Below are 22,144 nucleotides of genomic sequence, written 5' to 3' on the forward strand. Positions count from 1 at the left end.
GAGAGAGAGAGAGAGATTCACGAGTATGCTATCAATAGTATGGGTTCTGCAAGGGTCATTCTAATGGTGATCTCCTTGCCTTTCTAACTGACTCTTGGTCATCCTCTCAGTCGTTTCAGTGAAACTTTTGCTGTTGCGCTAGACATATCAAAAGCCTTTGATAGAGTTTGGCACAACTCTTTCCTTTCCAAAATCCAAACTACCCTCCTACGGATTCTATCCTTTTCTCTGTTCCTTTATCATCAGTCTTTTCTGGCCGTTCTATCTCCGCTATGGTAGACGGGCAGTGTTCTTCCTCTTAAACGTATTAACAGTGGTGACCCACAGGGCTCTGTCCTACCTCCTAACCTCTTCCTGTTGTTCATTGATGATCTACTTTCCAAAACAAACTATCCTATCCATTCTTACGCCGGCAACTCTACATTACAGTTCAGGAGACGGGTGTTTTTTTTATTTAGCTGAACGTTGCTCTAGGGTATAGGCTATACAAGGTTTTTTGGTTGTTTATTGCTCTTCCACATGTCCTGAACAAGAATCCGACGGATGCCACTCTGGCACCCCTGGGCCAATTTTTTTATAGGGGCAAATAAGTACCCCCTCTTTTATAAGCGAATTAGTAAGCCGTTGTAAGATTCAGACACTGCTCCCAGTTTCATCTTCTTGAAATTAAGTCATTGAAGATGTCAGAGTCGGAAACAAGACAGTGTATGACACAGAAAGGTTGTATGCAGGAATGCTCGTGACAAGTGCTCACAGGGACCTTGACTTAAAGGATGTCCTCAGTTATGAACTGGCACCCATCCCATTCAGTCTATTCGATGAATATGGTGATATGAGGAAAGGCAACACATTCTCTCTTGTCAGCCATCTTGCACTATTGAAGCATTCAACCATTCATTGATGGTAATGCAATGCTGTACCACGTCTCCTGGCCAAAGAATGCAACAGTGGAACAGCTGGCAGCTAACTTCAGCGAATCAGTATCTCGAATTTATGAGGTGAATGTTATATTTGACCGGTACCAGGAGGGATCCATCAAGTCCCAAGAACGTGAGAGACGTACATCTGGACATCCTGACATCAAAGTGACAATGACCACTTCTCTGCCAGCTAGGAATATGCTCATGAAGAATGTCAACAACAAAAAGCAACTCATTGGCCTTCTTTGTTCATCACATGATGATGATGTGAATGTGAAGATGATTGGTCAGAAGGATGAAGAATTTGGACATGAAGAAGCCAATATCAACATCATCAGCTTCACTCTTCGTTTACAATTCCTCCGTCTGTATTTCCTCCTGCCTATGAATTGACCTCTGTTAACAGAAGTGTATCAAGACACCTCTCCACCCGAAATGGACCTCTCTTATGGGTACTCTTTACTTCGTCTTTTGTGGGAGCAGTGGTTAGCTAGTTTTCTTTTTCAACACTATCTTGTTGCACAAGTTTTTGCTTTTTAAATTGCCCTCTTTCGGATTATATCCTTTTCTCTGTTCCTTTATCTCCAGTTTCCTTTCCGGCCGTTCTGTCTCTGCTGTGGTAGACGGTCACTGTTCTTCCCCTAAACCTATCAACAGAGGTGTTCCAAAGGGCACTGTCCTATCATCCACTCTCTTCCTGTTATTCATTAATGATCTTTCTTTAACAAACTGTCCTATCCACTCATACGCTGATGATGCCACTCTGCATTATTCAACTTCTTTCAACAGAAGACCCTCTCAACAGGAATTACAAGACTCCAGACTTGAGCCTGCAGAACGCTTAACCTTAGACCTTGCTATCATTTATGATTTCGGTAAAAGGAACCTTGTATCCTTCAATGCCTCAAAAACCCAATTTCTCCATCTATCAACTCGACACAATCTTCCAAAAACCTATCCCCTATTATTCGACAACACTCAGCTGTCACCTTCTTCAACACTAAATATCCTCGGTTTATCCTTAGCTCAAAATCTCAACTGGGAGCTTCACACATCTCCTTTCTTACTAAATTAGCTTCCTCGAGGTTGGGCGTTCTGTATCGCCTCCGCCAGTTATTCTCCCCCGCTCAGATGCTTTCCATATAATATAGGGGCCTTGTCCGCCCTCGTATGGAGTATGCATCTCACGTGTGGGGGGGCTCCACTCGCACAGTTTTTCTGGACAGAGTGGAGTCTAACGGCCATAGTGTTAGTCTTCCCCATTCCCTGCCCGTCCCCATCCCCATACGCGGGACTGGGGTATGGACAAGCCGCCCCGTCACCTTCCCATCCCCGGGACAGATATGAGGGACCAATCCGCACGTCATAATAATGTTGGCAGCACTTTCAAACCAATAATTACAGAAAACGAAATAAATAATGCATTTTTTACACACCATTGTATTCATATACATTATATAAATTATCATAAAAAAAAAACAATAGCGTTGTTGATCTACAAGTAAATAACAAGTAACGCGGGTAAGTTAATTTATGAGACAGGTTGGTATCCATGACTCGTCACACACCTGGGCAGCCACACCGGAGTTGCCAGGTCGTGTCATTTATGGCATTTTTGTCTTAAATCAAGGTGGTCGCCAAGAAATGCTATTTTGTATGGTATAGGTTAAGTATTCCCATAATAATGCCATATTTAGTCATCAATCTGCCGTCTTTTGCTGGAAACACCAGAGTCTTTACAAACTAAAAAATATATATTAACTTTAGAAAAGTTTGCGATATAATATCAGTCACACAAATATTCTGATGCTTTTCAATATATGTCCTTCTATAATAACAAATAAAACACCATTTACTCATGAAATATACGAAGCAAAAGCCGAAGTTGTCCCGCACTCTACCCCGCGGAGTCAACACTTTTCCCACCCCATCCGCACCCTCACGGGGTAGCGTAAAACAACCCCAACCACATGGGGACGCTTTACACTACGGTTTATGGCCACGGGTAAGGGATGGGGATGGGATGGGAATGGGAAGTCTAAAACTATGGCCGCAAGGCTCTTCGTCTCATCAGTAGGGATTGTCGTTTTTGGACCTTTTTCTATGTCCCGAGATTCCGGGATAAAATTAGCCCTAATCTCGGGATCCCGGGAATTCCCGGGATTTTCATTTGTCTGAAATTGCACATTATACCTAGTTTCCCTTTCAAGTTTTTGATGTGCTTAACATTAATAGATATGCAGAAATATTACTGTAGATTGACTGTCTTATTCATTCCACTTAATGTTTAATTCCAAATTTCCAGCATACACTTTGTTTCTCATCAAAGTAAAAGGAATAAGAATAAGAGCTAAAATATGCTTCCGAATTCCAATGCGATTGACAATGTATTATAGTTCATTATCGCTGTTTCCATTTGTACTCAGTGAAATGAAAAGAGTACTTAATGACAGAAAATATCCAATATAAAAAAAGTCATGTATCATCGTAGCAATCAGTAGCTAAAACGTTGGGAACTATGGCAACAGCGATCAGCTGTGCGGGCAGACAGACAGACAGACAGTTTACTGTCAACCGTCACCGGTCGGCCACTCGCGAGGAGGGAAAGTGTGTTGCTTCTTTTGTAATTTTGTTAAGTTGTCACGCTCATCTCAATGCCGTATACATACAGCAACGTGGAATATGCAGACATGGTGTTCATTATACGAGCTCTGTTACGGGTAACGGGAGTGCCATGGCTGCTTTATAATATTCAAGAGAATACATAAACACTAATTCCTTCCTTCACACACACACACACACACACACACACACAACATTCTTCACAGGACACCCTGTATATAAATATAAATAGAACCACAAGTCCACACCCATCCTGCAGTCAAATTTGCCCTTATTTTTGTACTTAGTTTCATCCCGGGATGTGCAAAAATATCCCGGGATTATTAAACCTTGAAAAGTGTCCGGAATCTCGGGAAACAAACCATACTCATCAGCTCTCCTCCTATTACTGACAGCCTTCTACCTTTTAAATTCCGCCGCCATGTTGCATTTCTTTCTCTTCTATCGATATTTTCATGCTGACTGCACTTCTGAACTTGCTGACTGCATGCCTCCCCCGCTCCCGCGGCCCCGCTGCACACGACTTTCTACTCATGCTCATCCCTATAATGTCCAAACCCCTTATGCAAGAGTTAACCAGCATCTCCATTCTTTCATCCCCTTCACTGGTAAACTCTGGAACAGTCTTCCTTCTGTATTTCCTCCTGCCTATGACTTGACCTCTTTCAAGAAGAGTGTATCAAGACACCTCTCCATCCGAAATTGACCTCTCTTTTGGCTACTCTATATATACTTATCACTATATGAGAGCAACAGTTAGCGGGCTTTTTTTTACATCCTCTTTTTGTTGCCCTTGAGTTGCTCTCTGTACTGTAAAACAAAATTTGAGCTGCTTCCATTGTTGTTGAAAAAAAAAATGTACAGCAATGTTATCTACTTTTATATATTTCTGTTTTAATATTGTACAGCCCTTGAATCTCTCTCTCTCTCTCTCTCTCTCTCTCTCTCTCTCTCACACACACACACACACACACACACACATCGTCTCCCACGTTGAGGAAAATAGTTATGGGATTAGTAAAAGCACGGAAAAATAGGCTAGTAATTGTGTTGAAGTAGAAATGTGTATGTGTGTGTGTGTGTGTGTGTGTGTGTGTGTTTGAGAGAGAGAGAGAGAGAGAGAGAGAGAGAGAGAGAGAGAGAGAGAGAGAGAGAGAAATTTCAAGTGCTGTACAATATTAAAACAGCAATAAACATAAGTAGATAATCTTGCTGTACATAGAAACTATTGATGGCCTACTCGTGAAACTCTCCCAAGTATTTGTCCCACTGTTCTCCAACAACCCTCAGCTGCATTCTTCTTCTGCATTAATATTATTAGTTTCCCGATCACTGAAAATCTTAACTGGAAATTCCATATCATGTATACAGCTAAATCAGCTTTCTTGTACTTAGGCGTTGTGCATCGATCGTGTCAACCAGATTTTTTCCCCATAACTTGATTATCTCCATATAAAAGGCGTTGGGATGGACTGTGCATATCGTGTGACGAGGGGTTCCACACAGCCCTTTCGGACAGTCAAAGGTTCCCCAACTCTAAATGACAGCCTTCTATTTATTAATTAAATTTTTATTTGTAAGCACATTGCTTAGCTAGATCACATGTATTAGCACTCTTACTTCGACAATGTGCATATAAATGCCACCCAACTTGTATTAATGAGTTTTGCCCGCTAAAATGTGATGTGTGTGGATAATTAGCAATAATTATGCCTAAATGATTTTTTTTTTCTTAATTGTGACAACTCTAGCCTGATTGCATGCACTTTTCTAATGTAATATTGCTCCCTAGGTTACTACACTCCCAACGTTGCTTCTGATTCACAAACATATCTTTTTTTTTCATTAAATGACTTCAGGCATCTTATAGTTTGTCATTGAGAAAATATCCTTCATATCAGGAATACTGATTAATGTAATGCACATCTCGCTCATCTTTATACCTGATGTCAAATCAATCAGAAAGATTTTCATCATTGCGTATCTCATATTTCTTCTCAATTCCTTCTTCTCATGCTTCTAGACATATCCCTAACTCAATTTTATTCGTTATTTGTCAACAAAATTGTATCATTATTTAGTTTATGTAGGTGAGGTATCTGCAAGTTTCACAATTTTTGGGGGGTATACTTTTTTTATATTTCATAAAAAAATCAATGTATAGTATTTTTGCAATTGTTGAGTAAATATTTCCTTTTATATATATATTTTTTGGTAAAAATAACGAGATCTTTTGAAAATTGCTAAGTACTTTTATTTTTTTTGGGAGGGGGGCTTCATTAATGAAAAAAAGTATGCTTATTTTTTTAATAAGATAAAAAAAATGAATAAATAAATAATATAAATTATGTTTCTGTGATTAAGAAGGATAATTAAATTAATGCGATAAGTTCTAGAGAAATGTCTTGATAGTGCTTTAACAAAAAACAGCGAACTGAGAGACATATTTCAAAGAAGTTAACATATATGATGCAAAGTGTGAGTGCAGTGTTTACAAAGTAATGTCTACTGACCCAGGTCTCGGTACACTCGTGTGGAGCGCACTGCAGTGTGTGCAGGCTTTGTCTACCTCTCGATGTTATGCAGTGCCATGTGGTACTCCACCATCCCTGATGAACCGATGGGTCAAGGCTTCTTCGTACTTGGGCCTTTCTCTTTGACTACTGAAAAGGTAAGGATGCATGTTCGCCCACTGATAAGACTTTGTGACTTAGTCCTTTCACATCCTAATGCCATACTAAGGATGGTTTGATTAATCTGTTTCTATACCATTAACTGAGCTTTGACATACATCACAAATCCATGGTACTCTACTGTATGGCATAAACCAATTGAGTAGCTAACATTACAGCAGGTCTTCGTTTAGTTTCAATGTATATCTGAAAGTTTTTTTCGACACAAGGAAGTTCAAACTACAACATGAAAACAAATGTAAGGCCTCGGCCACACCTCTCGCACCCACCCCCGTCGACGCACACGACGGATGAGGTGAAATGTTTTTATAAATAGTTCCGTGCTTCACTTATTCGGCATTTTATGAAAAATCTGTATACCACATCGCGTTCAGGAGGCTTTTCTTAATAAGATAGAAGAGATTATTTCAGTAGTAATTTCATAGCCGCTGCAAATAGTAGCTATACGTAAAATGTGACATAAACATTACAGAGGGATTCTTTAAATTTAACTAGTCACAATTTATTTAGTTTTTGTTTTACTGAGTACTCACAAACATGTTCGGGTTCTGTAATCACTGCTGCGTTAACCAAAATGTCCTATCTAGTGTATGAGTTGAGTTATGGTAATTAATATCGAAACATGTCTGTGATGTCACTCCTTCTGACCCAGCGATCTCGCGCGAAAAAAGGTCTTCGTCAACTCTCCCTGCTTCCTCGCTTATCACCCTTACCCTTACCCTTACCTGCTCGCTGCCAGTGTGGCCACCTCGATTGATTATAATGTATTAAGTTCATCGCTCTCGCTCTCGCTCGCTTTCTCCCTTCCAGTGTGGCCGCGGCACAAGACCATAGAATCAGAAATTATCGAGGTTAAAAAAGAAAAGAAATTGGAGAGAGAGAGAGAGAGAGAGAGAGAGAGAGAGAGAGAGAGAGAGAGAGAGATGGCATCCCTCACATTGTACAGGCATCAGTGGGCTTGGCTTCTCTTCTTGTGGTCTACCCAGTGATCCAGCTCATCATTTGGCTGTACAGGACGTCACAGCCACGGGTGAAGCCATACTCCAGAGCCTTCACCGCCAGGCATGACCAGCAGCAGTGTCAAAGTAAGTGGACCCTTCACACTTCACAGACTCCTTACCCTTCGTGTCAGAAAGAGTTAAACCCAGTATACTTCACGTGCTCTTCAAATATCATGCTATAGTAATCGATCACTTCACTCTTCAAGGACTTTACAATTACTTAATGCTGGAAGACACCTGCCTCCGAACATTTGTTGGCGAACACGTTAGAAACACATTGACGAATATGCTGCAAGCATGTTACCTAACTAACTTTCGAGTTGCATAGGCAAGGGGGAGCGTCGCCTCACACATCTGTCGCCTCCAACCACGACGGTCCCCACGCAGTTACCCTTCCCATTTAAAGCCACTTTTGGCAGGATCGATCAACATGCCCACCCATGAGTTACGTGGGCATCCCTTTGGTATCTTCCTTCTTTAGGGTAGACGTCCGGGAAGTCTCCCTCGTGCCAAATAACCGGAAATGGAGAGCACGGACTATGCTGGCGACATACCTCGATTATGTTTCATAAAGCAGTACCTGGTTCGGCACAGTCACCACTGCGATACCCCATAATCTTGCGAAGGCACGTGGCACCAAAGGCATCTACACGCCTCCTCATGTCGCTATTCACTGTCTCACATCCATCTATAGCAGGGGTTCCCAAACTTTTTGTTCCTCAGTACCCTTAGACTCTTTTTATAGGTTCCCATGTACCCCTAACACTAAAAATTAAGCTTGATAGTAAAAAAGGACATTTAAATATTTTGATATTTTAAGTTTATTAAAGTCTTCATGTTTAGATTACATAGGCATCTTAAATGATGAAAACAGAAATAAAGCAATTACTAAGGTAACTGATATTTTGATCCAGCACATACAATACATACCTTTTTATTATTATTATCCAAAACATTAATGAACAAAACTCAGGTATTCTTATTTTAATGCATCGCACTAACTCAACATGAGCGCGGACGAATTAAAAATAACTGCCGCCCTGTGTTTCTTATTTTATAATAATGAAATGTACTGCTCTTTAGCGCTGTCTTATATACTAATCAACACAAAGAAAATGAGAAAAGTACAATCTGAGTGCAGATTACAACACCATGTATTGTGCAAGTAATTGTTTCCTTCAGACCAAATGTACCCCCTGAAACGTGCAAATGTACCCCTGCGGGTACATGTACCCCAGTTTGGGAACCCCTGATTCTATAGAGTAAGACAGGGGGCATAAGGGACTTAAGCATCGAATCCTTGTTGCCTGCATATATATCGTGTTGAGCGACTCCATAACACCGTGGGCAAGGCAATTCCATCGAGTGACTTAATAACAACCCCACCACTGTTATGTACTACGTTACCAAGGTATGTGAAAGTTTCAGTGACTTTAATGTATTCACCACATGCCTGAAAAGACTGAGCGGTGTCATCCGGTAAACCTCCAAACGACTGGCTAGTTTTTTTTTTTTTTTTTACATCAAAGGATGCGGCTCAAGGGCAACAAAAAGTACAAAAAAAAAAGCCCGCTACCCGCCGCTCCCACAAAAGTAGAAAGTAAAGAGTAGCCAAAAGAGAAGTCAATTTCAGGTGGTGTCTTGATCCACTCTTCTTGAAAGAGGTCAAATCATAGGCAGGAGGAAATACAGACGAAGGAAGACTGTCCCATAGTTTACCAGTGGAGGGGATGAAAGAATGGGGATGCTGGTTAACTCTTGCATAAGGGATTTGAACACTATAGGGATGAGCATGTGTAGGTAGAAAGTCGTGTGCAGCGGGGCCTCAGGAGGGGGGAAGGCATGCAGTTAGCAAGTTCAGAAGAGCAGTCAGCATGAAAATATCGATAGAAGATAAAAAGAGAGGCAACATGGCGGCAGAATTTAAGAGGTAGAAGGCTGTCAGTAAGAGGAGGAGAGCTGATGAGACGAAGAGCCTTAGGCCCGTACCAAGAGTCATAAAGGTCGAGCCGCGTATCTTCCCTTCGACAATGTAGGCACGGCCTCAGACCGTACCTTCAATTATTACCACAAATCGCTCGGGAAGGTAAATGCACATACACACACTGCAACCTTCCTTTCACCTACCAGATCTAATGCACGCACACACATACAAACACATAGTGCTATTCATGGAGGTATAATACCTCCATTGTTCTATTACAGCCATAATATTATCCGTTTCATTCCATCTGTCCACTCATGAACGTAGATGTGGCACCTGCGCATTGTGAGTTTGTGATTGCGTGAAGATCATTTGAATGTTTGTGTATCCAAAAAATCCTCAAACCATCGTATATGAACCGCAAGCAGATTTGCGTGGATAATATACCATACAAGGACACGAAGAAACAATTTGTATATCAAACAGTATATAGTTTGATCATACTCGAACGATCTATAGCCTTTCAGATACTCATATTTCATCTCATTAAGGGATATAAAGTGACATACGACTCTGCAAGTGTCTATACATAAGGAATTTTGATGTTGCATGTATAAATAACATGGGTAGCCTAATATATTCGAAATAGCCAAGCATCGCATTCAACAGTTATTATTTAGTATTTCATGTTATACTTTCCAATATTAATCGTTATTTGCATGCAGTAAATTATTAAGATACCCTTTGTTTGCACTTGCAGAGCCACGAAGGTTCCCGCCTGCTGGCTGGTTCCTCTGTGTTTGAAGGCGCGTGCTGTTGTTGTAAATAAGACAAACATATTCGCTGCAACTATAATATACGACTTTCCAATTAGGGAAAATATTTTATCAGGTTGTTTTAACTGAACCGCAACTATTTGCCACGCCAAATTTGGAAAATAAACATATTTTTCCTTGAAGGTATAAGGGAAGACACGGGGTAGACCTTGCCTTCCCTTCGTCTCTCTCGCAGACCTTAGTTCCAAAAATTCTAGTAACTATAGATACGCACCGTCCTTCCCTTCGATCTTCGTCGCTAAACCTTCGTGACTCTTGGTACGGCTCTTAGGGCCGCTTTCACAGTCGTTTTGTTTGTTTTGATCGTTACCAATGGCGGCGATCGCCGCTATAGAATTTCCTCTTAAAACTGGCCGATGGGGTAGTGGCGGCTACGGGATTAGCCTAGCCCCGCACCTTACCACACACTCAACACTTCTCGCTTCCTCTGCAGCCGCCAGTTTCGGCCAGTTTCACGTGGAAAACTATAGCGTCGATCGGCGCCATTGATAACGATGAAAAAAAAAAAAAACGACTGTGAAAGCGGCCCATAGACTCCACTCTGTCCAGAAGAGCTGTGTGAGTGGAGCCCCCCCACACGTGAGATGCATACTCCATACGAGGGCGGACAGGGCCCCTATATATGGAAAGCATCTGTGCGGGGGAGAAGAGCTGGCGGAGACGATACAGAACGCCCAACCTCGAGGAAGCTGATTTAGTAAGAGAGGAGATGTGAAGTTTCCAGTTGAGATTTTGAGTTAAGGATAGACTGAGGATATTTAGTGTTGAAGGTGACAGCTGGATGTTGTCGAAGATTGTGTCGAGTTGATAGGTGAAAAAACTGGGTTTTTGAGGCATTGAAGGACACAAGGTGAAAGAAGTTGAATAATGCAAAGTGGAGTCATCAGTGTATGAGTGGATAGGACAGTTTATTATGGAAAGATCATTGATGATTGATGATTGGGGGAGGCGGTGGCTGAATAGATAGCGAGACGGCCCCGCGTTCAGGAGGACGCGAGTTCAATCCCCGACCGGTGCCACCAAGCTGGGATATTTCAGCCGCCGCCGAGTGGCTTAAAACTCACATGGCCGGAAAGGAAACTGGAGATAAAGGAACAGAGAGAGGGATATAATCCGAAAGAGGGCAGTTTAGATAGCAAAGAGTTGTGCCAGACTCTATCGAAAGCTTTCGATATGTCTAGCGCAACTGTTGTTAGGAGATCTTCACTCTCAGTGTCTTCGCTTCATAATGCACCACTTCAAGAGTCATCACCAAGACCTCAAGCGATTCAGCGAGAAGTACATAAACAACATAAACAAGGTCAATCACATCGGTGCTGCCAATAGATAATCTGCAATGATTTGATCAGTAACTTGTATTAATACCCAGTATATTCAAGTGTTGAAAAGAGAGGGAGCAAGGCCATACCCCTGCTTCACTCCTAAATTGACAGGGGAGAAGTCGGAAGCGTCTTCCCCACACTTTACAGCACTCTCTATCCCAGAGTAAAGGTCGTTGTCATTGATCCTTGAATTAATGACAATGATCCGAAGAATGTTCCAGAGTGCCTCATGATGCACTGAGTCAAACACCTTGAGATCAACATTGGTTGCGAGTAACCACTGGCGAAACCCACGTTGGGGTCCCACAAGGACAAGAAGTGCTATGATGCAGTAATTTTTTTTTATTTATTTCCCAGGCTTGACCCCAGATTGCTCAGGTCTCTGAAACTTTACAAAATGAGATCGAATTCGCAACAGATGAGCGAGCACCTTGCCCGGCACACTGAGCAGTGTAATACCACGGTAATTGTTGCAGCCCTGTCAGTCACTTGTCCTTTTCCAGAGAGGAAGTACGCCGGCACTTGGAAGAACAGGAGACGCCAGCTGGACTTTTCATCCCTCAACACTGAAATATACAACTTTCCCTTCTCCATGCGGAAACTACAATCAGCTCTTTCCCGCTGCAACGACACGTCGCCGGGCCCCAATAATATCCCATATCCGACACCTTAGTCCTATCACCATGACTCTGTTGCTCCAAATATACAACATAGTCTGGCAGACTGGCATCATGCCAAGTGGGTGCCGCAAAGCCATTGTGCTTCCCCTCCATAAACCTGAGAAGGATGTCACAGGCCTTACACTACCGACCCATTCCTCTAACATCCTGCCTCTCCAAACTCCTGGAGAAGATGATAAATTTTCGTCTGGTATACCATCTAGAGAGCAATGGCCACCTGTCTCCTTACCAGTCAGGGTTTCGGAAGATGAGAACAACAGTAGACGCCCTCATGCTTCTTGAGTCAGCTATCTGCCGTTCGTTTGCAGACAGACAACACATGGTGTGCATTTTCTTTGACCTCGAGAAGGCTTACGACACGACATAAGGATTTATGGGATATTAAAGCAGCTTCATGACTTGGGTCTCCGTGGAGTTTCGTGTATTTGTGGATAAACAGCTGCCCTCTGTAACCAAACCAGAGGGAACTGTCTGCTTGGGGGTTTTGCCGTGTACAACTGCCCAAGGTACTCACCTAATAAACCTAGTACCAATTCACATCTCATACTAACTGCCCATTTGCCGTTTGGATAGTACTCATGTAAGATGTGAATTAGGATCGGAGCTTTTTCAGAGCTCGGAATGCAAGTCTAGGATCGTTTGCATTTAGACAACCATTGACTTCCTCAGCGAGACCTCTGGCAAACCTCTCCATATCCCTCCTCAAAAGGTTCTCGCAGCATTCAAGTTCCCAGCCAGCCTGCCATCACGAATTTCCTCTATATTCTTCACTGTCTCCCTCGAGACAACTCTATTCCTAGACCTTGTACGTTCACCAGTGCACTCTTCGGCAGCTTTGAGAGTTACACTTTTAAAGGCATCCCACAATTCTTCAGGGTCCTTCAGAGTACCAAGCACTTGAGATCGATTTGACACTGCCACTACCTAGTCCTAAGCACACGCCCAATCCTTCAGTTTCTCAAGATGGAGGCACGGAGGGTTGCATCTGGAAATTTTTCGGACCTGATGCGTACTCTCAGTTGTCCAACAAGTTTGTGGTCGGTCGCAACGAACTCCGCACTTCGGGAAAAAAAAAGTTAAAGGCTACCGAGGAATGCATTGGAGAGCGTCCAAGATCAAGGAGTGAAGTTGCCTCGAGGGAGACACTGAAGAATATACTAGAAGAGTCGGGCTCCCTGCTGAGGGACTCTGAGGAATACAGAACTGTCACGGACTAGAACCCTTCTGAGAATAAGGAGAGGTATATCAGAGGTCTCGGTGAATATGTCGAGGGTTGTCTAAACGCAAATGACATTAGACCTGCCTTCCGAGCTCTGAAGAAGCATCGTTCCAAATCCACAGTTCAGACGAGTACTATCGGAACGGCTGATGGGCAGATAGTACAAGATGCGTATGAGTACTGGGCTCGTTGGGCGGAGAATGTTGAGCAGTTGTACATGGCAAAGCCCCCAAGCAAACAGCTCCCTCTGGCAGGGTTACAGCTGGCGGTTGCTGATCCACCAATAGACGAAACACCCTTTCTCTTGCGGAGGTGAAATAGGCTGTGAGGAAGTTGAAGGGTGAAAAGTAATTTATGGTCTGTCATACCAGTGCGGAGATGTTGAAAGCCGGGGGTGAAAAAATGATCCAATGATTGAATGCGGTGCCGTCTGTAGTGTGGCAGTCTGGTGTCAGACGAGTGCCTCTTGACTGAATTTATTTTTGTTTTACACCAAAGGAAGCAGCTCAAGGACAAGAAAAAACAAGAAAACAATAATGGAAAAACAACCCGCTATAACTGCCCCTGTAAAAAGAGAGTTCAGAAGAGTGGCTAACGGGGATGTCAATTTTGGGAGAGGTGTCCCGATACTCTCCTCTTGAAAGTGTTTAAGTCGTTGGAAGGAGGAAATACAGATGAAGGAAAATTGTTCCATTTGGACAGTATAGGGATGAGCTTGAGTAGAAAGTCATGTGAAGTGGGGCCACGGCAGGGAGGAGGGGCGGTTAGCAAGGTCAGAAGAGCAGTCAGCCTACGTGAAAATATCCACAGAAGATCGAAAGAGAGGACCTAACTGTAAATAGAAAGGGAACTAACAAGACTGAACAATTACCGTGGTATTACACTGTTCAGTGTAAGCGAAAAGTGTTCGCTCATCTACAACCGAAGCGAATTCGACCTTATCTGTTAAAGTTTCAGAGACCTGAGCAATCCGGGTTCCTGCCCGCCTAGTCAAAAAATGACCGGATCCTAGCACTTCGCGTACTTTTGGAACGCCGACGTGAGTTTCAACAGGGGCTACTCGCATCGTATGTCGATCTTGAGATTGCTATCGACTCCGTGCATTGTGAAGCACTCTGGGACATTCTGCGGGGCATTCCTGCTGAAATTATTGAGGGACTGAGAATATTGTTAAATGTTGGGGAGGCGTCTCTGGCTTCTTCCCTTTTATTTCAGGAGTGGGTGTGAGTCCTTGCTCCATCACTTTTCAACACTTGCATGGACTGGTTATTAGGCATTGTTGTTGATCAAACTCGGGGCATCTGTTTGCAACATCAAAATCACTGACCTTGGTTTTTGGTGATGATACTGCATAATCGCTAGAGGTCCTGGTACAGGAGTTTGTAGGCTTGCCGGATGACACAGTTCAGTCTGTTCATGCGTGTGATGAATATGTCGAAGTCACCAAAAGTTTCACATACCTTGGAAATGTAGTGTATAACAATGATAAGTCTTACCAGAAAGTCACTCGAATTGGCCAGGCCCACGGTGCTATGGAGTCACTCAACACGAATATATGGCATTACAGGCGGATAAAAAGTCGAGTCTCTTAGCCGCCAGCTTAATTCGTGAACGCCAACTCTGGCTATCTGGACATGTGCCATACCTCCTGGATGTTGATCTTCTCAAATGGATCTTTCTGTACGAGACAATCCTGTATGGAGGACCCCAAGGTAACTCATTGAAGAACTAGTCGATCGATCCTACCAGGAGGGACTTGAAATGGACATAGTAGCTGCGTGGGAAATATCTTGGGGGACAGCCGGAAGTAGAGGGGGAGTGTGAGTGAGGTGATGCTCCTCTGAGCGTATGGTCCCGGTAGTATTCTAACTAATCTCTATGCTGTCCAAATTCCTTATGCAAGAGTTAACCAATGTCTTCATTCTTCCATCCCTTTTGCTAGTCCACTATATTTATATATTCATCTTCCTATGACTTGTACTCTTTCAAGTGCTCAGTATCAAAATATCTTTCCAGCCGACTAAGACACTTCATTCGAACACCAATTTTCTTTTGTGCGGAAGAAGATGTAAATAATAGTGATTATAAATTCGGGACAATAATGGTAGATGAGCAAAAGACTTGCAAAAACAATGGATATAGACATACTAAGAACGTTGTAGTGTTCCACTAATTTAGTGTTGAGCTACATCCAATATTACTTATGATACCCTCCCCTACTGTACAGTTTTCTGTATTAGTAACGGACGCATTTGGAACCTCCGACAAATCAGACAAGACCGTATTACCCCTGCCGCTGCTACTGGTACTGAGTCATCTCAGGCCAACATCATGCTGGCGACTCACTTGCCTCGTGTGTACACCCTTTGCTTCACCTCTGTTTCGTACATGTTAATTTTAACCTAACACGTTGCCAGCGATGTTTACAACCAGTGTTGGGCGGCACGTATGGGCTCATTGAATAACTGACCCCTTCCTACCGGGTCTTCAAATATACTTCATGCAAAGACAAACGGACCGATCACATTTCATGGACATTTGAAACATACTATATATTAGAGTAAGTGGATCCTTCACACTTTTTGCATTCTTTAAACATACTTCATTTCAGAGTAAGAGGTCTATTCACATTTTTCAGACTTCAAGTTGACGCTTCCCATTTTTCGAATTATTCAAAAATATTTAATGTCGGAGTATGAGGATGCTTCACTTTATTTTCGGACTGTTCATACATATTTCATACCAGATCAGTTGGTCCCTTCATACTTAGCAGACTCTTCATTTATATTTCATATCAGAGTAAGTGGACCTTTCACAATGGAGAAACTTCAGGCTTGCTTCAGATCCGATAAAGTGGATCTTTCACTCTTCAAGGATTATTCAGACCATGTCAGAAAAAAAAGTGGATATTTTGCGAACTCTAAAGCTTACTTCACTCCTGAGAAAGTGAACCCTTCATATTTCACGTAGTCTCGAGACATCCTCCGGATTATATCAAGTGGATCCTGCACAGTTCAGACACACTCTTCAGACATACTCTCCTCCCGAAACTGACTTATCTTTCGGCCACCTCTTTGGATTCTTTTTGGGAGCAGCGAGTAGCGGGCTTTTTTTTTTTTATTAATGTTTACTTTTTTGTGCCCTTGAGCTGTCTCCTTTGCGGTAAAAAAAAAAAAAAAAAAAAAAAAAACAAGAATTGCGCTTCCACCGGTGGATTAGGGAGTCTGCCAGCTGAGTGGTCGAGGGTGCAGTGTCCTGGAGGACCCGGGTTCAAATCCTGATCGCCGCTATAAGCTGACAATAATTATTCATTGCCTAATAGCTTAAAAATGATGTGCTGAAGACCATATATCATCAACCCAGACTGTAGCGAAACTCTCTAGAGTGGAGCAAAGATGAGTTTCAGGGACATCATGTGTCAAGCAAGATGGCGCCACTATAAACACTTGCCTGCACCACTGACGGACTGGAGCCAACCTTCATGTATATTCCTATCTATATTCAGGTCCCATCAAGAAAGCCTACAGGCGCTACAAGCTGAAATTGAAAAAAAGTGACATGGATCGAAGCAGTGGCTCAGTGACTGTCAGTGCATTATGAAATATAATTTCCTGCCTCATGCTGCCGCTTTCTGTTAGTATAAAGAGTGAGGATTGCGATAATTAAATATTCCCCCATCTATTTATGACAACAGTTCCAGCAGGTGTGTCCATTCCTTATCCATAAGAGATTTCATCCAGTATTCCCAAAGTACACGTACTAAAATTTATCTGCACCTGCATAGTTTGTATCTCTTCTGTAAATCAAGAGTCAACAGTTAATCAAATATTTATCAATATTCTTATCATATGTTCCCAGGTACTGTTCAGTCGCACTTTAGCATCTGAATAGGGAAATTATTTCCATCAATGTTTGCACCTGCGAGGTCACTAAACCAGTTGGCATGGAGGAGACACCCAGTGGGGAAAATAGGAATAAACAATACTGAAATTTAATATTCTACAATAAAGCAAGATTATAAAAATGTATTATCCTGAAGGAGCTCAATAAAACGTTACTATAAATATATACTTAGGTTGTCTTGTCTGTTGCATGTTCCAGGAGAAGATGTGGGCCTGCCGCGAGAGGAACCTGAACAGCACACCAAAACCAAGCATGTGTTGAGTCTGACCAACACCGACGAGAGGTGAGAGAGAGAGAGAGAGAGAGAGAGAGAGAGAGAGAGAGAGAGAGAGAGAGAGAGAGAGAGAGAAAATTATAGGTTTTATACTTTATCACCCATATACATAACCAAAATGAAGCCGGCATTGCATCAAGCATCCAGACAACAATATATACATATACAATCAGCCTCTGTTGTCCGCTGTTTATTGGCTCCAGGGCCTTTCTCTCTCTCTCTCCTGTTCATGCATCTTTCTTTGGGTAACCGGAGGATTAATCCTCCCAGGGGTCCTGCGCCCCTGTCCTATGGTAAGCAGTCAGGCCAGCCCCTGATCTGGGCTGATTGGGGGGAGGGGTTTGCATCCCCTCCTCCTACTAAAAGTTATCATTTGCCAAAAACAAATTAAAAAGTAGAGGTCGGGGTCGGGGCACGAGCCTCGACCCCGATCCGGTCTTGCTGGGGGACCCGACCGCGCGGCAGGCTTCCACGATGCACCCGCATCCGGGGAGCCTGCCGTCAGTGACGGGTGCAGGGCAAAGCCTACGGGACCCCTGCACCTCGAAGGAGGAAGTACCCCCTAGCCCCTCTTTTTGTTTTGGGGATGGCCGTGGTGGTGAGATGCAGCCCCCGCCCGCAAAACCAGGCCCGGGGTTAACCTACGGAGGGCTCTGCGTGTGGGCTCTTGGAACGTACGGAGCCTCTCAGACGATGATCGACTCCCTACCTTGCAAATGAGCTCAGAAGGCTGAGGGTGGAGATAGTGGCACTGTCTGAGACGAGAAGGCCTGGCAGTGGCGAGATCAGTAAGGGGGGGGTACACCTTCTGATGGTCCGGCATGAGGAATGGTTTCCATGTAAAGGGGGTAGCTATTGGCATCTCCAGCCAACTGCTGCCATTTGTGGTTGTGGTTGCTCCGGTTGATGAGCGTATAATGCGAGTGAGGCTGAAGCACACACTGGGCTTCATGTCTCTTGTTGCAGTGTACGCTCTTGCGAGATGCGAGAAACTGCATGAAGATATGTTCTACGCCAAACTCGACTCCGTATTAGACCAGTGCCCTCTCCGGAACGCACTCATTGTCCTGGGCGACTTCAATGCTACTACTGGCACTGACAGGGTTGGCTACGAGCTATGTGTTGGTCTCCCTGGTTCTGTTACCAGGAACATCAACAGCTCTCTCTTCCTAAATTTTGCAAAATCCAGAAGGTTGAGAAATGCGGGTTACTAGTATCAGAGACCAGAGCTGCACTGATGGCCCTGGTATAGTGATGCCGGAGGAGTAGCTAAGGAGATTGACCACATCCTCGTAAGTACTCGTTGGAGAATCCTTCAGAATTGCAGGGTTTACCGGAGTGCTGAGTTCTTTGCAACTGACCACAGGCTTGATGTTGTAACACAAGCTTCATGTCATGTCAAAAAGAATCTCGAGGCGCAACACTACTGTGTAACATCTCGAAAGGCTGAAGGACCTGCATGCCACACATCTCAGAAGGGCGGAAGGGACGTACATTGCAATAAGAGATATGAAGCCCCAGGTGTGCTTCAACCTCACCATCATTATACGCTCATGAACTTAACTAACCCCAACAACAGGGGATTGTAGCTAGCTAGAAATGGCTAAAACTCCTCCTATGAGACGTCCGTCCTCAAGGTTTGCCACGTTCATTGGAGATAAGGATTATTCAGGAAGAGGGAAAGAAGGATGAAGCTCGGGGTGGTCGAATGCGCTGCGTTACTCATCCAGATAGGTCTGCCTCTACTATAAACATGTCTGATTGATCTCGACATTTTTTTTTTTTTTTTTTTTTTTTTTTTTTACGTCGCTGCCTGTTGCGCCGGTAGGCATCTTCCTGGTGGGGCCTGATGGTCGGCCCAAGGCTTCTTCCAGGTGGGGCCTGATGGTCGGCCCAGCCCGTTCTGGCGCAGGCGAGTGTTTATAGTGGCGCCATCTTGCATTGGCTTATGCTGCCCCCCGGAACTCGTTCTTGATTCGCTTGGACGGCTTCCTCTAGAGTCCGGGTTGATGGGTGGTCTTCAGGACAGCATGTGGGTAGTTTTAAGCCACTCGGCGGTGACTGAAAAATCCGAGTGGTAGCGTGGGGATTCGAACCCGCGTCGTCCATCACGCGGTGAATGTGGGCCCAGTACGCTACCACCTACGCCACCGCCTACCCTATTAGAACAACTATAGCGCTGAAACCTAAATAGGTGTGTCAAGACAGCCGGAAACGGTCGGTTCTGTGACTGTCTGCACCTCGACCTTCCACCACCAATGCCCTGGGGGACCTGCGAGATCGGTACCTCCCCGGTGTCGGGGCGGAGATGGGAGTTTCTCTCTCTCTCTCTCTCTCTCTCTCTCTCTCTCTCTCTCTCTCTCTCTCTCTCTCTCTGGTGCTGGGGGAGAAGGCACTCTTGCCGGGACATGACGTTTATGGCTTCCTACAGGAGGCTTGCGTCTTTTTTTTTTTTTTTTTTTTATTTTTTTTTATTTTTTTTTTTTTTAGGAAAGAAGGTGAAGGGAGGAACAGGGGGGAGTGGAAGGCAAAGTAGGAGGGAAATGCAGTAGAAGAGGAAAGTGGTGGGCGGGCTTTATTTAGGTGCATCATTTCTCTTTTAGTTGGTTTTACATAAACAATGGTAGTGACAATTTCATGCTGCAGAGGATTACAATTGTTTGAATAATATATTTGTGAATATAATAACATCAAGGTTTACGGTAGCTAGCTAAACTAGGCATGTGTTACATATTATAGACATGTAATTTGAGTATTGATAATGTGTTACATAATCGTTGGTGTTTAGTGGAGTTTCTGTGTCGGGGGTTTTCAGTGATATAATGGGTTAGGGAAGCTGTTTATTTTCTCCAGGCTGCTTGGGAAGTTAGTGTTGTACTTTGAATGAGATGTTTTTTCGAGTTGTGTCTTCATTTTGGTGGACATGTTGGTGAATCGGTAGTCTGTGGAGTGTTTGTGTTGCAAAGGTCTTTCTATCTTCTATATGTTCAATGTATCCCCGATTGGTAATTTTTAGTCCGAGTATTTTGTCCTTATTTTGCGTTAGGTGTACATCATCGTTAGTGATAATTTCCTCTTGCTGGCGTGCGCCAAGACTTAATATTGTAAATTTGTTGGTGTTTGTTTTGGTCTTCCATTTGTTTTCGTAGCGGTTTTGTGTTTCAATTTCAGTAGCTGTGGCCCTCTGAGCCATAGCCTTAGAGCGTCCTGGGTGTCCAATGATCTGCGTGATGTCATCAGCGTAGGCAACGTTAATGCCTCTTACTGGAGGGGGGTATACTGAGTGTAGATTGTGAAAAAAGTCAGGGAGAGCACGCTGCCCTATGGGACACCGCAGTGCAGTGAAAAGTAGTCGCCCAGCGCTGTTCCAAGTCTTATCCTCGCCTCCCTATCCTCTAAGAATTCGCAAAGAAGCTTATCAGTAGAGGAAGGAAGTCCGAGGTGTAAGATTTTGTACTTAAGCCCTGCGTGCCAAACTTTGCCATATGCCTTCGAGATGTCCCTCAGGACGACGTGACATTGTCCTGAGTCTGCTTTCCGCTGCGCTATGGCCTCTGTCGCCAGAGCCAAGGCGTGGGTCGTGCCCCGGCCAGATCCAAATCCGAATTGAAGTTGATTATACAAGTCGTTTTGTCCTAAATAAATTCGCAGTCGTCTGTTATTGATTCTCTCAAAAAAATTTCCGGGGACTTCGAGTAATGAGATTGGTCTAAAATTGGTGGGGAGGTGAGGTGTTTTGCCATGTTTGGGGATCAGTTTAATCATCGCTTCCTTAAATTTATCAGGAAAATAGCCAGAGGCTAGTGAGGCATTGAAAATGTGTTTGAGCCCTGTGATGGCTTCTAGTGGTAGGTGTTTTAGTATTTTCTTGTTAATTCCGCTCTGGCCGGGGAAAGTCTTCAAGTGAGTTATGATTTCGTTGATTTCGTCGTTAGTGACAGGGGATGATGGGGGATTGTCTTCGGTGTCAAGTCGAGTCAGATCTGCGTCCTCAACCTCCTGTAGGTTTTATTGTCTTTTTATTGAGTCCTTCTTTTACCTTGTTTTTAATAAATTACTGTTTGTTGAAATTTTTAAATTTAGTTTATTTAATCATTTATTCGGCGCCACATGACCTTGCATTGCGGCGCCAAGACCAAACGTTCCAATAATCAATCAATGCCCGTGTGGAAACCAGTATGGCTCACTTCCTTCCCTTTTCCGTTTTCTATTCGTGGCCACACTACTCCTTCACCTGCCCACAGTTTCTCTGCAACATTGTTTTCACTAACACAACGTACCTTCAGGAGAGTTTCACCGACACCAAACACGTTAACTTCTTTTCACTAATGTTTCTATTATTTACCTCTTGCATTTATCATTTAAGCAATTCATATTAACAGATACCACCCTAAGGAGCTCCTTCATTTTTCTCCTCCCCTTCCCAGAAAAAAATGGAGACCCACACTCCTTTTTTCCACAAAAACAAAGGCAAACCATTAAAACGTACTAAACAGATGTGAAGTAATAATGAGGTGAACCTTTCTGCTCACACTCTTGATGTATTTAACCTCGCCATGTCCTTCTCTTGATTATCTCCCGTCACTCTTTGTGAAGGACTCGAAACTGCAGGGGCCCAAGACTGTTCCGGGCTAACAGTTCTCCTTCTGAGCCAGGTGTTTTGCTCCCCCCCCCTTTCACAGTGTAGTCAGGAGAAGCGATACGCAAGATGTTAACTCAAGTCTTTAATATGCACTTCAGCTCGCACAGC

General features: G+C 43.6%; 1 protein-coding gene across 1 annotated transcript in view; it reads left to right on the forward strand.

Moving 5' to 3' along the window:
- The window catches only part of LOC126997872 (polycystin family receptor for egg jelly-like), a 345,158-nt gene that overhangs the window by 319,127 nt on the left and 3,887 nt on the right, over nt 1-22,144 (forward strand). The window contains exons 39-41 of the mRNA XM_050859085.1: nt 6,060-6,213; nt 7,182-7,320; nt 17,319-17,403. Coding sequence (XP_050715042.1) covers nt 6,060-6,213; nt 7,182-7,320; nt 17,319-17,403 — 378 coding nt within the window. The remainder of the gene's footprint in view (nt 1-6,059; nt 6,214-7,181; nt 7,321-17,318; nt 17,404-22,144) is intronic.

Source organism: Eriocheir sinensis, chromosome 13, assembly GCF_024679095.1.
Source record: "Eriocheir sinensis breed Jianghai 21 chromosome 13, ASM2467909v1, whole genome shotgun sequence".
Taxonomy (NCBI): Eukaryota; Metazoa; Arthropoda; class Malacostraca; order Decapoda; family Varunidae; genus Eriocheir; species Eriocheir sinensis.